This window comes from Sminthopsis crassicaudata, chromosome 2 (genome assembly GCF_048593235.1).
Source record: "Sminthopsis crassicaudata isolate SCR6 chromosome 2, ASM4859323v1, whole genome shotgun sequence".
Lineage (NCBI taxonomy): Eukaryota > Metazoa > Chordata > Mammalia > Dasyuromorphia > Dasyuridae > Sminthopsis > Sminthopsis crassicaudata.
The window spans coordinates 292,409,105-292,431,889 of record NC_133618.1 but is presented as its reverse complement, the minus strand read 5'-3'; the positions used below and the strand labels follow the sequence as shown (position 1 = coordinate 292,431,889).

Genomic DNA, 22,785 nt, shown 5'->3' with positions numbered 1-22,785 from the left:
CTATAGTCTCAATGAGCTTACACTGTTTGAGTGACACAGCACATTCAAAAAAGTAAGGCTAAAAGGCACATGAGAAGACTTGCAGTATTTGGGGAAGACAGTGTATATAAAAAAATAAAGCTATAAGGTAGATGATAATCTTATCAGAAAATCTTATCAGAGCAATGTGAGGGTAGATGGCAGGACCCCATATAAAGGTATCAACACTAGTAGCATCCACTTCCCAGGACTAGTGTGAAGCTGAAATGAGATAATGTACATGAAATATTTTTACTAATTTTATGCAATGTGAGTTATTACTGCTGAAGGTCAAAAGCTGGAGAAATCATGGTGGGCTAGTGTGATCATGGGAAGTTTTATGGAAGAAGTAGGATTCGGTAGACTTTGAAGATTGAAAAATATTTATCTTAAGTTTTTAGAGTAGAAAGAGACCCTTGGAGATCATATAGTCAAAATCCGTTATTCTATAGACAAAGAAACTCAGGCCTAGAAAGCAAATTGACTGGCCAAAGAGCACGTGGTGATCAAATTCTAAAACCATTCTCTTCCCAATCTGCAACATTGAGGTAATCAGAGAAGAAGGACAAAGTATTCCCAAAAAGGGGCTCATCACAGTTATCCTAAAAACTGTTTTTAGGAGTCAGTCATTGGATTACCTCAGCTAGATCAAGGATTCTTAACCCATTTTACGTGATGAATTCTTTTAGCAGTGGGGTGATGCCGATAGAATACTCCTTGGTATAACATTATTTTCAAAAATAATATTTCATTGTCTCCCTCAGTTACATGTCAAGAAAGATTTTAGGATTAATTTTTACAAGATTTTGCATTCCAGAGTTTTCTTCCTCCTTCCTTCTCTTTCCCTCTTTCAAAGATGGTAGATTATTTGATGAAAATTATGCTCAACATAATATTAATGAATGCACAAAATAAAACACATAGTTACAAAGCAAAACAATTCTATTGAAATCGTTATTTTAAAAAAAAGTTTATGGAGAAAATTCTTTAAAAAACTATTGGTCAGAGAAATACAAACTAAGACAGCTCTGAGGTACCACTACACACTTCTCATATTGGCTAAGATGGCAGGAAAAGATAATGATGAATGTTGGAGGAAATATGGGAAAAACTGGGACACTGATACTTTGGTTGGTTGAATTGTCAACTGATCCAACCATTGTGGGAGAGCAATTTGGAACTATGCCCAAAAGGCATTAGCAATGTCTGTACTGGGCCTGTATTCCAAAGAGTTCGTGTTTTGGCAGCCTTTTGTGTGGTGACCAGAAACTAGAAACTGAATGGATGCCCATCAGTTGGGGAATGGCTGAATAAGTTATGATATATGAATCTTATGGAAAATGATTGTTCTATAAAAAATGGTCAGCAGGATGATTTCACAGAGGCTTGGGGAAACTTATAGGCACTGATGCTGAGTGAAGTGAGTAGAACCAAGAGAACAATGGACAGCAAGATTATGTGATAATGGACTTGGCTCTTTCCATCAATGAGATCATTCAGTCCAATTTCAATAGTCTTATGATGGAAAGAGCCATCTGCATCCAGAGAGAGAACCATAGGGACTGATTGTGAATCACAACTTAGTACTTTTGACTTTGTTGTTGTTTGCTTTTTTTCTTTCTCATTTTTTCCTTTTTGATCTTTCTTGTGAAGCATGATAAATATGGAAATATGTTTAGAAGAATTGCACATGGTTCAGCTATATTGGATCACTTGCTGTCTAGGAGAGAGGGGAGGTGGGGATAAAGGAGAAAATATAGAAGGCAAGGTTTTGCAAGGGTGAATGTTGAAAACTATTTGTGCATGTATTTTGAAAAATAAAAAGCTATTATTTAAAAATTATGTAATGATTAATTGTGATATATCTGACTCTTCTAAAAAAAATGTGGTGTGTCAAGGCAATACCTATAGATTTTAGATGGGAAATTCCAGTCACACCCAAAGAGAGAACTATGGAGACTGAATGTGAAGAGAAGCATAGTATTTTCACCTTTTTAGGGTTTTTTCTTATGTTTTTTTCCTCCGTTTTGGTTTAATTTTTCTTACATAACCTGACAAATATGGAAATGGGTCACACATTTTAAAAAAGGAATCAATCAAGAAAAAAAAAAAAGAACCACAACCCCTGTGTCTGTCATGTTAGCTATTTGAAGGCATCAATTCTCTGACCTTTGCTAAGTACCAGCCTCAGATCTACCCAACAGTTGTGTCTCTGGCCAAGTCATTTAATCAGTTTCTTCATCTGTAAAATGGGTAAATAGCATCAACTTCACTTGATTATTTTAAGGATCAAATGAGATACTATTTGTAAAACCCTTCACATAGTGCCTGATGCATAATAGGTGCTCAATAAATGCTTGTTCCCTTTCTCTGACTCCTTCCCCAATATAGCAATAAAGTGAATATTAAACTTTAAAAGCTTAAAAAGTACTTTTTTTCAAAATAACTTTTTGAGATGGGGAAACTAAGTCTCAGAGACTTGGGGAATGGCTTACCTGTGGGAGTCAGAATACAAAGCCACATCTCCTGAGGATGAAATGCTGTTTTCACTTTATCATGCTACTTTATCAAACATACTACAGCCCTGACATTAGCATGAGGAGCTTTCAGAGTTCTTTGATAATGGCAGGGAAAAGATGACCTCAGAGTGGTTGCCTGACAAGTTCATCCTTACTTGGACCAGAAGTGTTCAATTCTGCGCCAGCAGGCATATGTGCACTTGGCTTCAAACACCCACAACAGCTGTTTGAAGCTGCTGAACATGTTTACATGTTATATGGGATTCATCTGAGAAGTTATTTACCCAGGGACTTAGTACGCTGAATTTGGCTATCACTGCACCAGCGATGTTTTTTGTTTGTTTGTAGAAAATCGTTGTCATCTCCAGCTACTCATTCAAATGGCCCCGGAGTTTGCATGTTATTCTTCCGTGAGGTTAAGGTTAAGGTTGAAAATTTGAATTTCTCTTTGGATAGAAAAAGCAGGGGCACTGTGCTGAACGAGGTCAGAGGTTTGATCAGGGAGATAGCCTGTCCTTTAATTTGCCTCTGCACAAATGCAGGCATTTTTGGCTTGCTGGCCAGATCCTCAGATAAAAGACCAGCAACGAGGCTAGGCAGATTAATGGGGGGTCTGGCACACATGCTCCAACCATCAGTGAGGATGACATCATCCATGCTAGGAAAATGTGGAAGCAGATGCTAGGCTCTGCTCCCTGTCACTTCCACGTGGACGTTGCCACGTTAGCAGACTGATGTGGTCTGTACCTGTGCCAGGCCCCCATTACTGGGTAAAGGAGACAGTGACCTTGATTCCTGGACTTAGTTTTGTCTCACTTTCTTTTCAATCTTCACTCATTTACATGGAAAAGGGAGGGGGGAGGCTTGGAGATATATTTTTTTAAAACCTGAGGATCTCCAGCTTCAGAACTGTTTGTTCATTAGAGTATGGCCCTTCCATGAATAATGATCAGGTCCAGCCTAACTAGCTTTTAGGAGTTAAGTTCTGGGAATATATTGTGAGTTTATCATGAAGGACGGTGAAATCTCCAGCAGAGACCTGAGCTCCAGAACCAGAAAACTGAGTGGAATAAAAAGGCCAAGCTGAACCTAATAGTACCAGCTTCATGTAATTTGGCTTCCTTTTCCTAAAGAACTCAGTGTCCTCAGATTGAGATCTCCTATGGGAGATCATGGGACCATAAATCTAGAGCAGAAAGAAAGCTCGGAAGCCATCTAGAAGGAGAAAACTGAGGCCCATGGAAATTAAGTGACTTGTCCAAAATCACAAAGGTAGTTAGGCTCAGATATGTGATTCTAAATTCAATTCTTTCCCATTGTACCATGCTGAATGTACCAAGCAGTCAGAATAGTTCATTGCATAAGAGGGAGAAAAAGCTGAGAAGGTTCCTCTTTATCCCTTGGGGAAGGTTTTTGGCTGATCTTAGCTGTAGTGGTCACTTTCCTAAAAGACCCATTTAAAAATATTTCCCTAGTATTTTCCAAATACATGTAAAGATAGTTTTCAACTTTCAGTTTTGCATTTCAAATTTTTCTCCCTTCTCCCTCCCAAAGACAGCAGCAAGTAATCTGATAGAAGTTATATATGTGCAATTCTTAAAGACCTATTTTTAAAGTGTCTAACTTTTTAATACATAGAACCTTTTCTTCTCATAAAGAGTGATATATTAGGGACAGCTAGGTAGTGCCATAGTGCACAGAGTGCTGGGCTTGAAGTCAAGAAAACTCGTGTTTGGGAGTTCAAATCTAGTCTCAGACACTTATTAGCTGTATGACCCTGGGCATATGTTTGGAAGGGCACACATAGTTGGCAGCTAGATGGCAGAGTGGAATCTGGACTCATTATACTTGCTAGCTCTTTCACAGGGAAAGTCACTTAACTCTGTTTCCCCATATGTAAAGTGAACTGGAGAAGAAAATGGGAAACCATTCCATTATCTATGCCAAGAAATCCCAATTGGGGTTATGAAGAGTAGGACATGTCTGAAATAACTGAACAACCATAATACAGCCAAGGACCTTGGTATTAAACCAGATACAGCCAAATGGGTTGAGCCTGCAGCAGATAGGAACGTTTAGCAGAGATTGTGTCCAGCAGAACTCACCTGCCTAGAAAAAGAGTAGCCAGTGAATTTTAGACATCCTGCAAAGACTCCCAGAGGGTGCTATAATACTGCCCATCGGAGGACTTCGGTGATCTCCAGCGTCAGGGGCTTGAGTTGCCTCTCTGCCCTTGGGCAACATACATTCCCTATGCATGTTGTTGAGTTGTTTTCAGTTGGTTGACCCCATTTGGAGTTTTCTTGGCAAGGATTTTGGAGTGGTTGGCTATTTCCTTCCCTAGCTCATTGTACAGATGAGCAAACTGAGGCAAACAGGGTTAAGTGACTTGCTCAGTTACACACCTAGTGAGTGTATGAGGCCGGCTCCCACTGTACCATCTGGCTACCTACTGTGTGTGTGCCCTTCCAAGCATATTCCCTAATCCCATTTATTCCCCATATGTGCACCTCTCTATGAATGTTCTCTGTGTATCCCCACTCTTCCCACAGATGATGGATGTTTGTGGGATGTTATGCCCCAGGTGTATGGGCAAATGCCACATGATCTCTTTTCTTACTCTGGAACTTACTACTTTTCTTACTCTGGAATTGTGTCCTCTGGCAGAAACTCATTAATGGGGATTTATGAGATAAGGTTTTATTGGACTTGTACTCACAGAGAACCTTGAACTGCACTCTGTCATTTCTGGGTGGTACTGATTCTGTGATAAGAATTCTTAACCTGGGACTCACAGATGTTCCTCTCCAAGAAGGAGCCTGTGTGTGGGCTTCAGGGGATTTGGAAAGTTGGATGGGAAAAAATTTAAATCTTTATTTTCACTGTTCTAACTGAAGTTTAGCATTCAGTTATGAATATAGCTAACAAACATTATTCTGAGAAGAGGCCCTCACTGCAAAGGCTACAAAGGTGTCCTTAATACACCACCCTCCACACACAAACACAGAGAATTAAGAATCCCATCTCTATGAAAATATTACGTGCCATGGCAGTAATTCTCAAGAAAGCAGGAGCTGGAGAGGTGGAGAAAGAATGGCTTCCTGAAGGAGGCAGGGCTTGGCAAAATGAGGAGGAGTGAATGGATAATGTTTGACCAGGACTGGGAGCAGGGCTTTCAGGGCCTTGCAAACATAGGAAGGAAGCCCAGCTCGTCTGACTTTCTGGTACGACTTTCTGATCTGAAACTGAGTCTAGCTGGCCAGGGGCCTTATTCACCGTAATCAGCTAGATGCTGGAGTGGATGGAGTGCAGGCCGTCAGTCAGGAATATCTGAATTCAGCTTTAGGCTCAGACTAGCCATGTGTCCCCTTAAACTCTGTTTGCCTGAGTTTCCTCATCTATAAAATCAGGATAGTCATAGCACCAACCTCTCAGGATTGTTGCAAGGATCAAATAAGATAATAATTGTAAAACATTTAGTATAGTGCCTGGTACGTAGTAGATGCTATATAACTGTTACCTGTTATTATTATTATTAATCCAGGAGCAGAGCTGGGAATCTGTGAAAGAATAATTGCCTAGACTCAGGAATTTTGAGAATGAAGTTAGGTGCATTGGATATTTCGGGGAGTTTTTTTCATCTCTTCCTCTTACCTCTTATTCTGCTTACCCATATTGTCCTTGTTTCATTCCAGGATAGATAAATGATTTTCATCACCTATCTAAGGAGTCGCCTTCCTCCTACAATCAGAAATCTGATTCTCCAGAAGAAATTCAACTCTAGAAAAATTTCTGGCATGTCAGAGGGTAAGTGTTGATGGGTAAAAAAAGGAAAAAACCCTCCATTCTGGGCAGCGAGATAGCACTGGACCTGAAGTCAGGAATACCTGAATTCAAATCTGGCCTCGGATACTTGCTCACTGTGTCACTTAGCTCTGTCTGCCTCAGTTTCTTCACTGAAGAAGGAAATGGCAAATCAATCTTTGCCCAAAAAAACTCAACCCTAATGGGGTCACTAAGAGTTGTACACTACTGAAATAGCTGGCCAATGACTACCACCACCTCTGGTTAGAACTTGTTCCTTGAGTTTCAGTTCATTCCAATCCAACATTTATTATGTACCTACTGTATAGAAGGCACTTTGCCAGATGCTAGAAATACAAAGACAAGATAAAAATCAGTCTGTGCCCTTCGGGAGTTTATATTCTACAAAGGAAAGAAGAGAATTTTAATCAGACAATATAATAGATGAGAGGAGATGAGATTATTAAAGACCAGAGGGATTGGAGCAGCTAGGTGGCCCGGTACATAAAGCACCAGCTTCCGAGTCAGGAAGACGTATGGGTAAGTCTGGTTTCAGACACATACTAGTTGTGTGACTTTAAGCAAGTCACTTAACCCTGATTGTATGTTCCCCCATTTCCCCCCCAAAAAAAATATTTAGAAGGATCAGGAAAGAGTTTCCAATAGGAAGTGAGATGACCCTTGAATGAAGTTAAAGATTCTCAGAGGTGGAGGTGAGGAGGTCCCACATTCCCAGCCTGGAGCACAGCCCATGCAAAAGCATGGGGATGGGGGATGCAGTGTCAGGCACAGAGGATGGCTAGTTGCAGGAGCAATAAATAGGCCAGTCTGGGAAATGGGAAATGGGAAATGTAAATTCAAGCCAATTCAATTCTTCTAGGCATGGAACTAGGTCTTGGAGAGATAAAGACAAAAAAAAAAAAAAAAGCAGTTTTTACACTCAAAGTGCAGCTTTGAAGAGAATTACAAAGTCTTCTCCTTGAAGTATAATGAGTGGGAGTGAATAATAATGAAATGATGCTTGCATCAGGCAAACACTAACAGAGAAATAATAGCTGATAATTATGCTTTAGAGCTTACACATATTCCACCTATGTTATCTCAGTTAATCCTCATTTCAATTTTAAGTGACTTTTCCATGGTCTTAGTCTATAGGTAGTGAAGATCTGAGGCAGAATTTGAACTTAGGTCTCTCCTGCCTCCCATCTTTATTCTTTCTGATGAAATACACCATTTCCTAAAACCATGTTACTTAAGAGGTTAGACATTATCCCTCACCCCAGCTACAAGAGCCTTCCTCCCCAAATTACCTTATATTTTCTAGGTACGTGTGGTCTCTGTGACAGAATATATTCTCCTACATTTCATTTTTTTGTCTGATGCATAGTAGGCATATAATATAAAAGGCCTGTGGGTTGATTGATTGACCCTAGAGAGCAGAGCTAAGGCTCTTGGACAAGAACTGCAGAGAGGAAAATTGTGGCTCAGAACAAGGAAGAACTTTTTAAATAGGTCTGTTGAGATCATCGGTTCTGGAAGTGTTCCAGAGAAGTTTAAGCAAACTGCTTGTTAGGGATGTTGTAGCAGGGAATCACGCCTGAAGAGGTTGGACAAGATTCTTATTCTAAAATGCAATGACTCTATGACTTAAGGCACAGAAACTTCATCTGAAGGAAGTAGCAGCGTAGGTTAAGTGAAGTGCATGTAAGTTGAATAAATATAATCACCATAATGATGAAATTATGAAACCATGACTTTTTTTCTTCTGGGGAAAACGTGATCCCAAATTGTTATATATAGTGCAAGTCTGATTTGTGACTCCGGATGAGTTGCCGTAACATCATACCAGCCCCACCCCCAACAAATTACCCTATTTCATAGATTGCCTCCATTTTGCTCTTTCAGAAGGCTACCTGAGCCTTTAAGGGACCTAAGAAGGAAAAAAAGAGAAAGATCCATCAAGATTCGGTAACAAGAATTTTCTTTTCTTATAATGATGACTCTACTTAAGGAAAAATAAACGAGCATTTTAGGTGAAGGGGAGATAAGGCAGATCCAGTCAGACTGTACCTTTGTTGGGGCTGAACTCTTGTAATTTAAATACAACACAGAAGTACCATTACTTTCAGTAACTCACGTGAATTTCTCTAAGATCTAAAGTCCTATTTACATCATCCATGAACACTACTAGTTTTCTCTTAAGTTTATACGGCACTGGAATGCCCACTATGAATACTCTCAGAAGTTATCCCAGGTTTGAGGCAATCAGTGATTACTACCTATTCCCAACCATCCTCTCAGGTTTCTCTATGTTGGCTTTTGCCAGCCAACCACAGGACATATTTATTCAGCATGTGAGCAAGTAATATAAAAACTAAAGGGACAAATAAGATGTTTCATCTTTCCTCCCCCAATGCATATATATGTATACATACATATACAGCACAATATACATATATCACATGCATGTGTCTACATGTACATACATGTGTAGAAATATGGATATACATCTCACATACAATACATATACCTGCCACATATGTATGTTATGAAATACATTGTGTAGGTGTATTTATACACGTGAAATGACATAAACATTGATATATTTATTTATTTATTCCTCCGACAGTGGGGAGGGCACACATGCAGAAAATACAGTGATCAGAGAACATGCTTGGAGGGCAGAGAACTGGGAAATGTTTTGAAAGGCGCAGATGCCATGGATAGAGCATCACCTGGAAGGCACATATATGTGGATGCATGTGTGTGGATGATTGAGCCAACTCTGATACTGCAGGGATGCAGTGCTATCTCTTCTTCTTAGGTTAAGCTGGAAGGAACTTTGAGATCAGTTAGTCCGGTCCCTTAGCTTTATAGACGAGAAAGTTAATTCTGTGGGGATTTTATGGGCTAGGCTGAGGAGTTTGCTTTATTCAGTAAGGAATAGGGAACTGCCTGTAGACTTTGATCAGAGGAAGGGCATTGATCAGACTTGGGCATAAGAACAATTAGCCTGATAGCAGTAAAAGGAGAGATTGGAAGTGAAAGAGTGTGGAGCTAGAAGGACTTTTGAGAAGGTTGTTGGCCAGACAAGTGTTGATAAAAGCTTGTACTGAGCATGTCAGGAAATGAATGCTGGAATTGGAGTCCGAGGCCTTGGGTTCAAATTTCTGCTTTGTTACAACTTGTGTGACCCTGTGTGCCTCAGTTACTTCATCTGCAAAAAGGAAGTTATTCTTGGCACAAAGGAAGGATTATAGAGTATCATTGCCTCTGGACTTAAATTGTATATAAAAAAGTAGATTAGAGAAATGCAAATTAAAGCAACTTCATACCCATCAGATTGGCTAAAATGAGCAAAAAAGAAAGTGACAAATATGAAGGGAAAACAGGTACGTTGTTGTACTGTTGGTGGAACTGGAACACAGCCATTCTGGAAAGTATTTTGGAACTATGCTCAAATAATTATTAAACTGACCTAGTGATACTGCTCTACCCCAAAGAGATCAAAGAAAGAGGAAAAGGACCCCTATGTACCAAAAATATCTATAGTAGCTCTTTGTGATAGCAAAGAATTGGAAACTGAAGGAAGGCCCGTCAATTGGGAAATGGCTGAACAATTTCTGCTATGTGAATGTGATGGAACACTGTTGTGTTGTTAGAAATGATGAAGGGGATGGTTTCAGAAAAGACTTCTATGTACTGATGCAAAATGAAGTAAGCAGAACTGAGAAAAAATCATGTAATAACATCAATACTGGAACAATAAGTGTGAAAAACCAAGTAATTCCCTTCAAAACAGTGACCAACCATAATTCCAAAGGACTCCTGATGAAATGTATTGCCTGCCTCCAGAAAACTTACTAGTATTTGGCATAGTTCTTGGCACATAGAAGCACTTGATAAATGGGTTTGATTATTGATTGATGGCCTCAGAGTACAACTTGAACCCTTTTTTCTTCCCTTTTTCTTTATTATTTTTTGGACATGGCTAATTTGCATTGCCCAATTGTACATATTTGTAATTAGTTTTGTTTTTCTTGCCTTCTCAATGTGTGGAAGAGAGGAAGAAGGAGTGAAAGAATTAAAAATTTAAAATAAATTTGAATTAAAAAAAATTTTAAAAATCATTAGATCAGGCTTTCTCATTTTGTTTCCCTTTACTCCTTGCACTCCTAAATGTGTACTTCAAGCTGTAAGGACCATAGAATTCATTTAGCCAAACTCTTCATTGTTCAGCTCAGGAATTTGAGGAGAGGATAAGAAGAGAGAAGAGATGGGAGAATATGGGGGAAAGGAGAAAGGGAGGAGACCTTTTATCTGCACAAGGACTTAGAGAGATTATCTCAGTTTTTTCACTAACTCATTGAAGCCCCAGAGATTCAGCTCACCCATTAATGTGTGAATGACATTAGAAAATTAAGTACCCTTAGGTCTCTGATGTTCCCCCTTGAGTCTTAAAAGCAGCACAATTTAAGGCCTTTATTTAATTTATTTTTTATTACTAACATGAGGAGCCTGACTCAGACACTGTCCATTGCTATCAAAGGAGACTTACAAATAGAAGGGATGGCAGGGAAAGTTTAATTAGAAAAAAAAAAAAAAAAAAAAAAAAAAAAAAAAAAACGAAAAAGCTTTTCATACATAGCATATCCCTGATTTATGGTTTTAAAAAATCATATTTGTTCCTACAATGGGCCTCTGGTTTTAGTTGTTCTGGTATTGTTGTTCTTATTTTCTAGCCTGGGAATATATGAAGAAGGAAAAACCAGAGTGACTTTCATTTTAGTGCATACCAAATTATTTTCGGAGTCACGCCGGCCAGGCTTGTTCTGAACATTCAGTAAACTTCCTTAAGCTAAATAATGGAGACGGTCTCATCTGTCCTCATTTTGAAAATATGTTATGTAACATTGGCTGGGAAGCTGCAGATTGAAGATAATGAATTCCATATACTGAGCTGGCCCAAGAAATGGAGACTGGCCTAAACTTCTCAGACAGATGGGGGCCTATGCAAGCATCCAGGATGTCCACAGAAGGAAATTCATAGTTTCTTTCTGTAATCCAGAAAAATGTCTCACAGCCTTTTGTGCTTATTTTTGAAAAGTTAGGGGTTAAAATTGCAAACCAGCCTAGAAAGCACCTCTAGCTGAAGTCAAGGGGCATAGCAAGCTGGCTTAGCACAGAGAGAGTGCTAAACATGGAGTTAGGAAGACCTGGGGTTTGACCCCAGGAACTTAATAGCGGGGTGATAACGAACAAGTCTCTTACGTTTTATTTGCCTTAGTTTCCTCATTTGTAAAATGGGGATAATAATATCTACCTCAGAGAATTTCTGTTAGGATCAAACATGTAAAGTGACAGGTAAAGTGCTTTGTGAATCTTGAAATATTTCATAATCCTCAAAGAGCCAAATGTATGGACTTCTTCTCATTGGTAAAGAAGGGGTATTGAGGATAAACTAAAGATATCTATTTTTGCTTCTCTGTGAACCACATCTAGACAGACCCATGTGGATACCCATAGTGCATACAGAGTAAAAACAAAGCAACATGCAAAGCCAACCCATTGCCATGTAAATGCTCACTCTCATCATCATCATCACCAGCATCATTTCCTTCTGGATGTTTCATTATGGCCTGAAGTTAATTCTGGTAATTAAAGGTTCATGGTAATAAAACACAAGAACCACCTCTATCATATTGTTTGGGGTATAAGCTCAGTAATAGAATTTCTGAGTCAAAAGTATGGAAATTTAATAACTTTATTTGCATAAGTTCAAATTAATTATCAAAATGATGTTACTGATTTATATCTCTGCTAACAATGTACCAATGTGTCTATCTTCTTCCAGCATTGATCATTCCCATCTTGCATTCTTTGCCAATTTGTAAGGCATGAAGTGAAATCTCAGGGTCATTTTGAAGAGCATTTCTCTTTTTAGTGATTCAGAGCATTCTTTCAAGTTGTTAAGTTTTAATTTGCAATTTTTCCTTTGTGAACTGTTTGTTCAAATCTTTTGAACATTTATCTATTGGAGAAGGCTTTTAGATACATATTTTGTATATATGTGCATGTGTGTATAAATATATATATATACATATCTTGGATACAAATCCTTATCAGAGGAATTTAATACTAAGATTTTTTTCCCCATTCAACTGCTTCTCTTTTTATTCTGTGGCCATTAATTTTGTCCGTGAAGAATCTTTTCTTTTCTTTTTTTTTTTTTAATTTAATTTTTATTTTATTTTATAATTATAACTTTATTTTTTTACAGTACATATGCATGGGTAATTTTTTATAACATTATCCCTTGCTCTTACTTCTGTTCAGATTTTTTCCCTTCCTCCTCCAACCCCCTCCCCCAGATGGCAGGCAGTCTTATACATGTTAAATATATTACAATATATTCTAGATACAATATATGTGTGTAGAACCAAATTTCTTGTTGCACAGGAAGAATTGGATTCAGAAGGTAAAAATAACAGTTTACATGTGCATACCCTTTGACCCAGCATTGCTGTTATTGGGATTATATCCCAAAGAAATACTAAAGAGCGGAAAGGGACCTGTATGTGCCAAAATGTTTGTGGCAGCTCTTTTTGTTGTAGCTAAAAACTGGAAGTTGAATGGATGTCCATCAGTTGGAGAATGGTTGGGTAAATTGTGGTATATGAAGGTTATGGGATATTATTGCTCTGTAAGAAATGACCAGCAGGAGGAATACAGAGAGGCCTGGAGAGACTTAAACCAACTGATGCTGAGTGAAATGAGCAGAACCAGAAGATCACTATACACTTCAACAACAATACTGTATGAGGATGTATTCTGATGGAAGTGGAAATCTTCAACATAAAGAAGATCCAACTCACTTCCAGTTGATCAATGATGGACAGAAATAACTACACCCAGAGAAGGAACACTGGGAAGTGAATGTAAACTGTTAGCACTACTGTCTATGTACCCAGGTTACTTATACCTTCGGAAGCTAATAATTAATGTGCAACAAGAAAATGGTATTTACACACATATATTGTATCTAGGTTATATTGTAACACATGTAAAATGTATGGGATTGCCTGCCATCGGGGGGAGGGAGTGGAGGGAGGGAGGGGATAATTTGGAAAAATGAATAAAAAAAAAATTAAAAAAAGATGCATAACACAATATTTAGCTAGAGGAAGCCTGAAAGCCTGTTGATTAGAGATGTGAAAGAAAAAATTAATAAAAGATGAAAGAAAAAAAAATAACAGTTTACACTCATTTCCCAGTGTTCTTTTTCTGGGTGTAGCTGATTTTGTCCATCATTGATCAATTGGAATTGGATTAGCTCTTCTCTATGTTGAAGATATCCACTTCCATCAGAATACATCCTCATACAGTATCATTGTTGAAGTTTATAATGATCTTCTGGTTCTGCTCGTTTCACTTAGCATCAGTTGATGTAAGTCTCTCCAAGCCTCTCTGTATTTCTCCTGTTGGTCATTTCTTACAGAACAATAATATTCCATAACATTCATATACCATATTTTACCCAACCAATCTCCAATTGATGGACATCCATTCATCTTTCAGCTTCTAGCCACTATGAAAAGGGCTGCCACAAACATTTTGGCACATACGGGTCCCTTTCCCTTCTTTAGTATTTCCTTGGGATATAAGCCCAGTAGTAGTATGGCTGGGTCAAAGGGTATGCACATTTTGATAACTCTTTGAGCATAATTCCAGATTGCTCTCCAGAATGGTTGGATTCTTTCACAACTCCACCAACAATGCATCAGTGTCCCAGTTTTCCCACAGCCCCTCCAACATTCATCGTTATTTGTTCCTGTCATCTTAGCCAATCTGACAGGTGTGTAGTGATATCTCAGAGTTGTCTTAATTTGCATTTCTCTGATCAATAGTGATTTGGAACACTCTTTCATATGAGTGGAAATAGTTTTAATTTCATCATCTGAAAATTGTCTGTTCATATCCTTTGACCATTTATCAATTGGAGAATGGCTTGATTTCTTATAAATTAAAGTCAATTCTCTGTATATTTTGGAGATGAGGCCTTTATCAGAACCTTTAACTGTAAAAATGTTTTCCCAATTTGTTACTTCCCTTCTAATCTTGTTTGCATTAGTTTTGTTTGTGCAGAAACTTTTTAATTTGGTGTAATCAAAATTTTCTATTTTGTGATCAATAATGGTCTCTAGTTCTCCCTTGGACACAAACTCCTTACTCCTCCACAAGTCTGAGAGGTAAACCATCCCCTGTTCCTCCAATTTATTTATGATTTCATTCTTTATGCCTAAATCTTGGACCCATTTGGATCTAATCTTAGTATGTGGTGTTAAATGTGGGTCCATGCCTAGTTTCTGCCATACTAATTTCCAGTTTTCCCAGCAGTTTTTGTCAAATAATGAATTCTTATCCCAAAATTTGGGATCTTTGGGTTTGTCAAACACTAGATTGCTATTTTTATCGTGAAGAATCTTTTCAATGTTGTATAAGTAAAGTCATCCTACTTTATCTTTTGTAATTGTCTCTATCCCTTGTTTGGTTAAGAATACGTTCACTACCCACAGTTGTGAGAAGTATATGATCTGCTTTCCTTCTAGTTTTTTATGATATGATCTTTAATATAAAGATCACATTTAGAATATGTTATTGAATGTGGTATAAAGTGTTGGCACAAGCAAGATTCCTCCCAGAGAATGGGCTTGTGGGTACTCCCAGGGCTTGTGGGAGCTCCTCAAAGGACCAATGAGTGAGCTCCTTTAAAGATGTAAACTTCTTTAAAGGTTTGAACTCCTTGAAAGGAGTTCAAATCAGTACATAAGTACCTTGTAAGAATCCTAACAGTAATTAATGATTTTTGTGTCTAGGACACCATTGGCAGTTTGGATCCATTCTCAGACTTTTGAAAAATCTATTTATCTATTTATTTTAGGGTAGAATTCTGTTTTTTAAATCTTCTCTGTTATCTATTTCCATTTTATGGGAGAGTTCATCTCATTCACATTCAGTTATGACTACCAGTTCTGTATTTCCCTCTATCCAATATTCTCCTCTGTATATACTTTTGTTCTCTCCTTCCACCCTGTCCTTAGTCACGTTTTTTTAACCTAGTCTACACTACCTTTTCTTCTATCACCCTTCTCCCCTTCTTTTACCTTTTCCCCTAGAGTTTCTGCCTTTCCTCTATCCTGCCCCTCCTTCGTCTTTCCTCTTTTTCCTCCTGCTTCTTTATAGGGTTAAATAAATTTCTATATCCAACTGAATGATTAAATTATTCCCTCTTAGGACCAAAACTGTTGAAATCAAGCTTTAGACAATGCTCATCCCCCTGCCTTTTTTCTCTCAAATGTAATAGATCTTTTAAGCCTCTTGGTGTGAACCATTATACCTCCCTTTTCCTCTTTTTCCAGTACAGATTTTTTTTCATTCCTTAATGTCTTTTTCTTTGATGTCATTACATCAGGGACCATTCACAATCACACCCTTAGTCCATGTGATGTCCCACCTCTGCCCCAGTGACAGATATAGTTCTCAAGAGTTACAGATATAATTTTCCCATCTAGGGATATAAATATTTTAACCTTTAAATAATATATATTTTCCCTGTTTATCTTTCTGTGCTTCTCTTGAACCCTGTGTTTGTAGATTAAATTTTCAATTAGTTCTGTTTTATTCATTAGAAATGATTGAAAGTCTCTTACTTCATTGAAGCTCCATCCCCTCTCATGAAAGATGATGCTGAATCTTGCTGAGTAGTTAATTCTTGGTTGTAACCCCAGTTCCTTTGCCTTCCAGAGTATGGTATTCCAGGCCCTCTGATCCTGGGTGTCAGATCCTGGTAATCTTTAGTGTGCTCCTTGATATTTGAATTGTTTTTGTCTGGAAGCTGGCAGTATTTTTAATTTGGGGTTGTATTTCTGGAGTTTTGTAACAATGGTCCTTGGGGTTTTCCTTATGGGATTTCTTTCCAGAGGTGATCAATGGATTCTTGAAATGCCTCTGTTTCTAGGATATTGGGGCAGTTTTCCTTAATGTTCTCTTGTAGAATGCTATCCAGACTCTTTTTTTGGTCATGGCCTTAAGTTTGGCCAATAGCTTTTAAATTGTCTCTTCTGGATCTATTTTCCTGATTGGATGTTTTTCTAATGAGGTATCTCACATTTTCTTCCATTTTTTCATTCTTTTTAGTTTATTTGACTGATTCTTGCTGTCTCACTAAGTCATTAACTTCCATTTACCCTGTTCTAGTTTTTAATGTATGATTTTCCTCAGTTAGCTTTAGTATCTCTTTTTCATTTGGTTAATTCTCTTGTTTAAGGAGTTGTTTTCTCCAGACAATTTTTTCCTTCCTTTTCCAAGCTTAGACTCTCTGATGCACACTTCTCATTTCCTTTCCCATTTTTTCTTCTATTTCTCCTTTGCCTTTTGGAATCTTTTATGAGCTTTTCCAAGAAGCCTCTTTGGGCTACAGACTCATTTATCTTGCTCTTTGAGATCTTTGTGGACAAGCCAATCGATGATAAAGGTTACATCCCAAACTTGACCGAGATTTAAGACTGAGATTTTAGGATTCCCTCCATGGCTGAAAATCCTGCCCATGAAAGAAGTCCCTAAGTACTCAGCTCCATTCACATCCGGGGACCTGAGAGACCATTGGCCTGCTTACATCTCAATTGCCCTTGCCTGACCTTTCTAGTGGACCCTTACACTTCACTATTTTAGTTCCCCTTTTTAAAAAATATATAAAATAAAACATACAGACTTAAATAAGAAATCAATTATTAGTTACCAATTTTTTTTTAAAAACAACAAAAAAATGGAGTTCAGCTTATTAACTCCTGCTTATGACTAGTATCTTTGCCGAGGAAACCCCAAATGGGTCACAAAGAATCAGACTGAAACAACAATAATTATTGTAGTTGCCTAGAAGATGCACTGGGGCAGAGTAGGCTGCCCCCTGGAGGCAGCATGTGATAGAAGGAGGACCGTTCATAGGATCATCTCTTCTCCAGGAGTTCCCTTTTTCCAATGCAATTATAGATCCAGTCTTCCTCCTTATTCTGCCCAAAGAAATTTTATATTTTAGATGTTCTTTTCTTAAACTCAATCACATGTGGATCCAGTACATTGCCTGTATTGTTTGCGTTATACTTTTAGAGCCTCTTTTGTGAGATCTGATACAAACAATGACATTTGAATGTGTTTTTTTTTTTTTTTTTTTTTTTTCCTGGTCTTCAAAAAAAAAAACAACAGGACCTAACCGGGCGAGTGTGGTGGTCTTGCCCAAATCCTTTGCTGAGGACTTTGAAAAGTTCTGCCAGGCCAACAGTGGCCCTCTGCCCCTGCTCCACAGAAGCAAACCTGGAGAATGGAAGATGCCCGCTCTGAGTGCTGGAATGGACATCAGGTGAACGTGCTCGGAGAAGGGGAGGGGCTTTGGTGAGGTGAGAAAACAGAATTGTATTAGACACTGCAGCTAATGCTAGACTCCTGTGTCACGTCATTTGGGATGATACAGTTGGCCCTGGATGCTGCATGTTGTAGAGACCTATAGCAGAAGAACTGGAGAGAACATGGAGTTAGGGACAAGTAAATTCAAATCCAGGCTCAGTAACTAGGTGTGTTTCAGTTTCTTAAACTGTAAAATAGCCATCATTATAGCACCTACACCCCAGGTTGTTGCCAGGATAAAATGAAATTATGTTTATAAAACACCTGGCAAACCTTAAAGTGAAAAACAAATGCTAGTTATCATTATTGTTAATATTATTATATTATTTCCCAAGGCCTAGGGACCTTAATGATTTATTTAAGGTCACACAAGTAGTTAGCAGTAGAGGCAGATGTGAACCCAGGTCCTCTGGCTCCAAAATCAGAACGTTTTCCCACTGGACTAGATGCTCTCTATGGTCCTTTTAAAAAATATCTTGTGAGTCTCAATTGAAGAAAAATTTCTTTTAGCTCAATAGAATAAAGAAGGATCTAGTGATCAAGGCTGCCCTATCCTGCAGTGGTCTGCCAGGTGAGGTTCCTCAGCACTGAAAATGTTGATCTGATAGACGAATACTAGTCAGGCCTCATCTTTTCTACAGGAGCAATCCTCACATCAACAGAGAGGTAGAGCAAGGGGGCTCTTAAATTCTCATCCCATTCTAAATTCTAGGATCAATTCAGTTCTGTAAATATTTCATAAGACCTGTTGTCTGGTTACTGCTGGTACTGTCTTAGGTTTAAGATACATCTCAGGTAAGTCAATTTTCCTGCTTTTGTGGAACTTACAGGTTAGTGATAGGACATGACACGAGCACAAATATCTATAATATCAAATAGGATATGAAGAATTCCCATGGATTTAATCTCTATTCAGATGATTCCCAGATCTCTCTATCCAACTCTTGTCTCACTTCTAGGTCCTAGTACTAAATGACAAATTGCCGATTGGAATTTTCAGATTGCACATTTGAGACACAGTCTATCCAAAACTGGACTCATATTTTCTATAAAACCTTCCATTCTTCCTAACTTTGCTGTTACTGTTAAAAGCACTATTCATCATTCTCCCATTCATTCACCAAAGTGTCCTCCTACACTCCCCACTCTCAGTTACCCCACATATCTGGTCATTTCTAACTTCACTGCATCTCCTGTGTACATCTCCTCACCATTTATCTAGCTGCACTGTTAGTATAGACTCTCTTCACTTCTCCCCTGGCCTACTGCAATAACCTTTTAACTGGACTCCCTCCTCCTCTTCCCATTTCAATCTATCCTCTGTTCCATTGCCAAAGTGAATTGTCTAAAACACAGGCCGAACTATTCCAGCCCCCTGCTCAGTAATCTCCAGGGGCTCTTTTACTTCTAAGACCAAACGCAAACTCATCTCCTCTGTGTATATCACATTTCATAACCTCTCCTCTTCTATTCAGTTTTCTTGTGCTTGACTCTCCCTTCTTTAACACTGTATGTATAGTCCGGCCTTCCTGGTCTAATTGCTGTTCTTCACACACCATACTCCTCCTCCATCTTTCTGCCTTTGCACTGGGTGTCTGAGCATACCTGGGATGATTTCTTGCCTCACATCCACCCCTCAGTTTCCCTAGATTCCTTTAAGATTTAGATCAATCCCATCAAAAGGCCTTTCCTGGTCTTCTTAGACCCCCTGAGATTATCTTCCATTTATTTTGTGTATATCATGTATATACACAGATATTTGCATGTTGCTTTCCCCATTAGTATGTAAGCATATTGAGGACTAATTCTTCCTTTCTTTGAATGCCCAGAGTTTATCATAATTTGAATGTTTAAATAAGTTAAATTCCTTAATAAATAAAGACCATATTAAACATTCTCTTTAAAGTTGAACATCTGACAGCTAAACTCTCAGATACATAATAAGTATTTGATATTTGCTTATAAGCTGACTGAGTATATGAGAGAAGCAAGAAGAGAATTTTGTGATTTCTGCAGATTAAGGATTATTTCCAAATGAAGAGGAGAATCAAGATTTCATGGAGGCAGATTTAAAGTATAGTTAGGCTAAGATAATGCCAAAAGATTCATGGTGGAAAATGCTATCCACATCCAGAGAAAGAACTATGGAGTCTGAATACAGATTGAAGCATACAATTTTTGTGTATGTGTGTGTGTGTGTGTGTGTGTGTGTGTATGTGTGTGTGTGTGTGTATGTGTGTGTGTGTGTGTGTGTGTAATTTTTACCTTTTGTTCTATTTCTTCTTTCACAACACAACTAATGTGGAAATGTTTATTATTGCACATATATAACCTATGTCAGATTAATTGCCATCTTGAGAAAGGAAGAAAATTTGGAACTGACAATCTTATTAAAATGAATGTTGAAAACTATCTTTATATTTAATTAGAAAAAATTACAAGAGTTACTTTTTACTGTTTATTCTTACTCTTACAGTAAAAAAAAAAACAAAGTATGAGTAGAAACGCAATTGACAAAGAGCTGGGTAAGGGTAGGAAATTCAAGGGCTAATAAACAGTGTGAGTAAAGTTATAGAAGTAGGCATGATTGGGGGATGGTGGTAAAAAGTCCAGTTTTGTAGGAGCATAGAGCTAGTCTATTTTCAATTCAAATTCTGTAGTTGGATGTAGTATATTTATTACAAAGGTCTTATTGTTCTTTCTTTTTCAATTGGTGGGAGGAGATAGGTAAATTAGATTTTAGTTCATTCAAAAAATTTTTTTTAAAGAAAAAAAAAGATATAATCAATGAAAACCTATGCTCTACTCTTAAGGGTAGTATTTTTGGCAAAATGGAGGCCTTGAAAAAGTATTACCAGCTTCCTGTTTGTATTCTAGCTTTTTGTTTGATCATACCCAATAAGCCAAGGCACTTAGGAGCATTTGGCCATTACAGACATGAGGAATATTGGAATTAGGTTAGAAGTCCCTGGAGAGAAATTGTTGTGCTTCTCATCCATCTGTCTCAGAATAAAGGTGGAAATGTCTGTGTCTTCATTCATTCGGCAATCATTTATTGAGCATCTTTTTTGTGTGTGTAGGGCACTAAGCAAGTGATTTAGGTTACACTAAGACTTTTGGAACACCCTGTAAAAAGATGAGTAAACTGTAATTCCTGCCTTCATGACAATTCATTTCTTAAAAAAAAAAAAAAAAACTTCAAAAAGTCAGCAGAGACTATGAATAACTGGGGAAAGGAATTATAAGTAACAAAATATTATGAGTCTTATTGTTCATGAAAATCTCCTCTAACCACTGATCAGGTTCTCCAACCACTGATAGAGTCCTTTGATCACTGATAGGGTCCTCTAGCCACTGATAGAGTCTTTTAAGTACAGATAGCCAGGGTCCTCCAGTCCCCAACAAAGACTTGACTTAGAGAAGAAAGTGTTAACAAAAATACAAACGTGTATCTTATCACCACCCAGCCCTTTGGTGTTCAGGCAGCTTAGAAGCACGGTCCCACACTTTCTTGGGGCACATGCGTGTCCTAGGAGTAACTCACAGTGACCAGAAATGTTCGTGTTCTATAGCCCCAGCCCTCTAAGATGATAAAATCCTACCTGCATCCTCCCTTTCTTTCCCTGAAATACTATTATCACAAAACTAGGGCATCCAGACAGTAGTAGCTATTGTCAGTTGCTACAGGTAAATGTCCTGCTTCTTTCCTACTCAAATATTGCTTAAAGGCAATATATTAAAAGAGAAATAGAGTGCAAGCCTCTGGGCTGGTAAACCCTAAACTGGACCTTAATCTATGATTCTAAAGCTTATTTTGTTGAAAAAGAGGAAGAGCGAGTGAGCCAGTTATGACTTCTTTCTTACAGAACTGGGCCAGAAAACTGTTTTATGCCTGAGTGTCTTTCCCTGGGTGTCTCTATGAGTCCCTGTTATATGGATTTGGAGCCCTACAGACAGAATACCCTGAAGGGCTGGGCTAGAATGACTTCATTCCAAGGTCAGCAACAGTGGTGTTTGTGACACAAGAACCCTTCTCTGTTCTATTGTGTATGCTGGTATCAAATGTGAGAGCCCATCAGTTAATAAGATTTTGCACAGCATGATCATGAAAGCTCATCCCAAATATTGACGGTGAGAGAAGCCTTATACATGCTGAATACAGACTGTGCCAGAATAAAAGGCAGACTAATACCCTCTTCTGGGCTACTGGGAACAGTACTACCTTGCCACCTTCACAATTCAGTTCTCCAGCCTTAATTACTGAATTACTAATTATTTTAAAATATTCTTGATTCTGTCAGAACTAATAATTAGGATTTGAACTAGTGCCTAGGAGAAAGAGTAAAAAAATATAGAAAAGATGGCCAAAGGGAGAAGGGAAGGAAAAGTTAAGTCTTTTCATGCTTCATTTAAAATTATGCCTTTAGTTCATAGGTTAGTCTGTTCATTCTTTCATGCATTCATTCAACAAATATTCAGAATCATAGAATTTAAAGGCTGTATGTTAGATGCAGGACTTCAGGGATTAGAGAAATAAGCCAGGCCTCCTTTCAGTTAACTAAAGAGTTTGTTGAGTAATATACAAACTAAAGTACATTACTCGTGCATAAAGAATACAAGGGGATGTGTGTTCTTTGGTTGGCTTCACTGCCACCTAGTGGGTTTCCATTTTTGTTCAGCTGATTGAAAAGAAGCTATCTAGAAAATTGCTCCTAGAAGGCCAGTTCTATTTAGATAATAATAGTTTAGCTACTGGATAATCCATAGTTCTTTTTTTTTTTTTTAAATTTAAAACATTTTAATTTTTTAATTCTTAAAATTATTTTTATTTCATTCAATATTTCCCAATTATGTGTAAAACTTTTTAATACCCATTTAAAAACTTTTTAAGTTCCAATTTTTCTTCTTCCTTCCTGCTCTGAGCTCTTTTCACCCCATTTGAGAAGGCATGCAATTTGCTATCAGTTATACATGTGAAGTCATA

The 22,785-nt window shown here is 37.9% G+C and overlaps 1 protein-coding gene across 3 annotated transcripts in view; it reads left to right on the top strand.

The window, feature by feature from the left end:
- DGLUCY (D-glutamate cyclase) overlaps window positions 1-22,785 on the top strand; it is a 126,515-nt gene that overhangs the window by 22,202 nt on the left and 81,528 nt on the right. For 2 of the 3 annotated variants that reach the window (XM_074289724.1, XM_074289725.1), the window contains 2 exons: window positions 6,233-6,344; window positions 17,604-17,757. In XM_074289724.1, the coding sequence (XP_074145825.1) occupies window positions 6,242-6,344; window positions 17,604-17,757 (257 nt within the window). In that variant the 5' untranslated portion in view covers window positions 6,233-6,241. Of the gene's footprint in view, window positions 1-5,727; window positions 5,762-6,232; window positions 6,345-17,603; window positions 17,758-22,785 lie in introns of those variants that run through there. The other variant, XM_074289726.1, reaches the window with a different exon arrangement.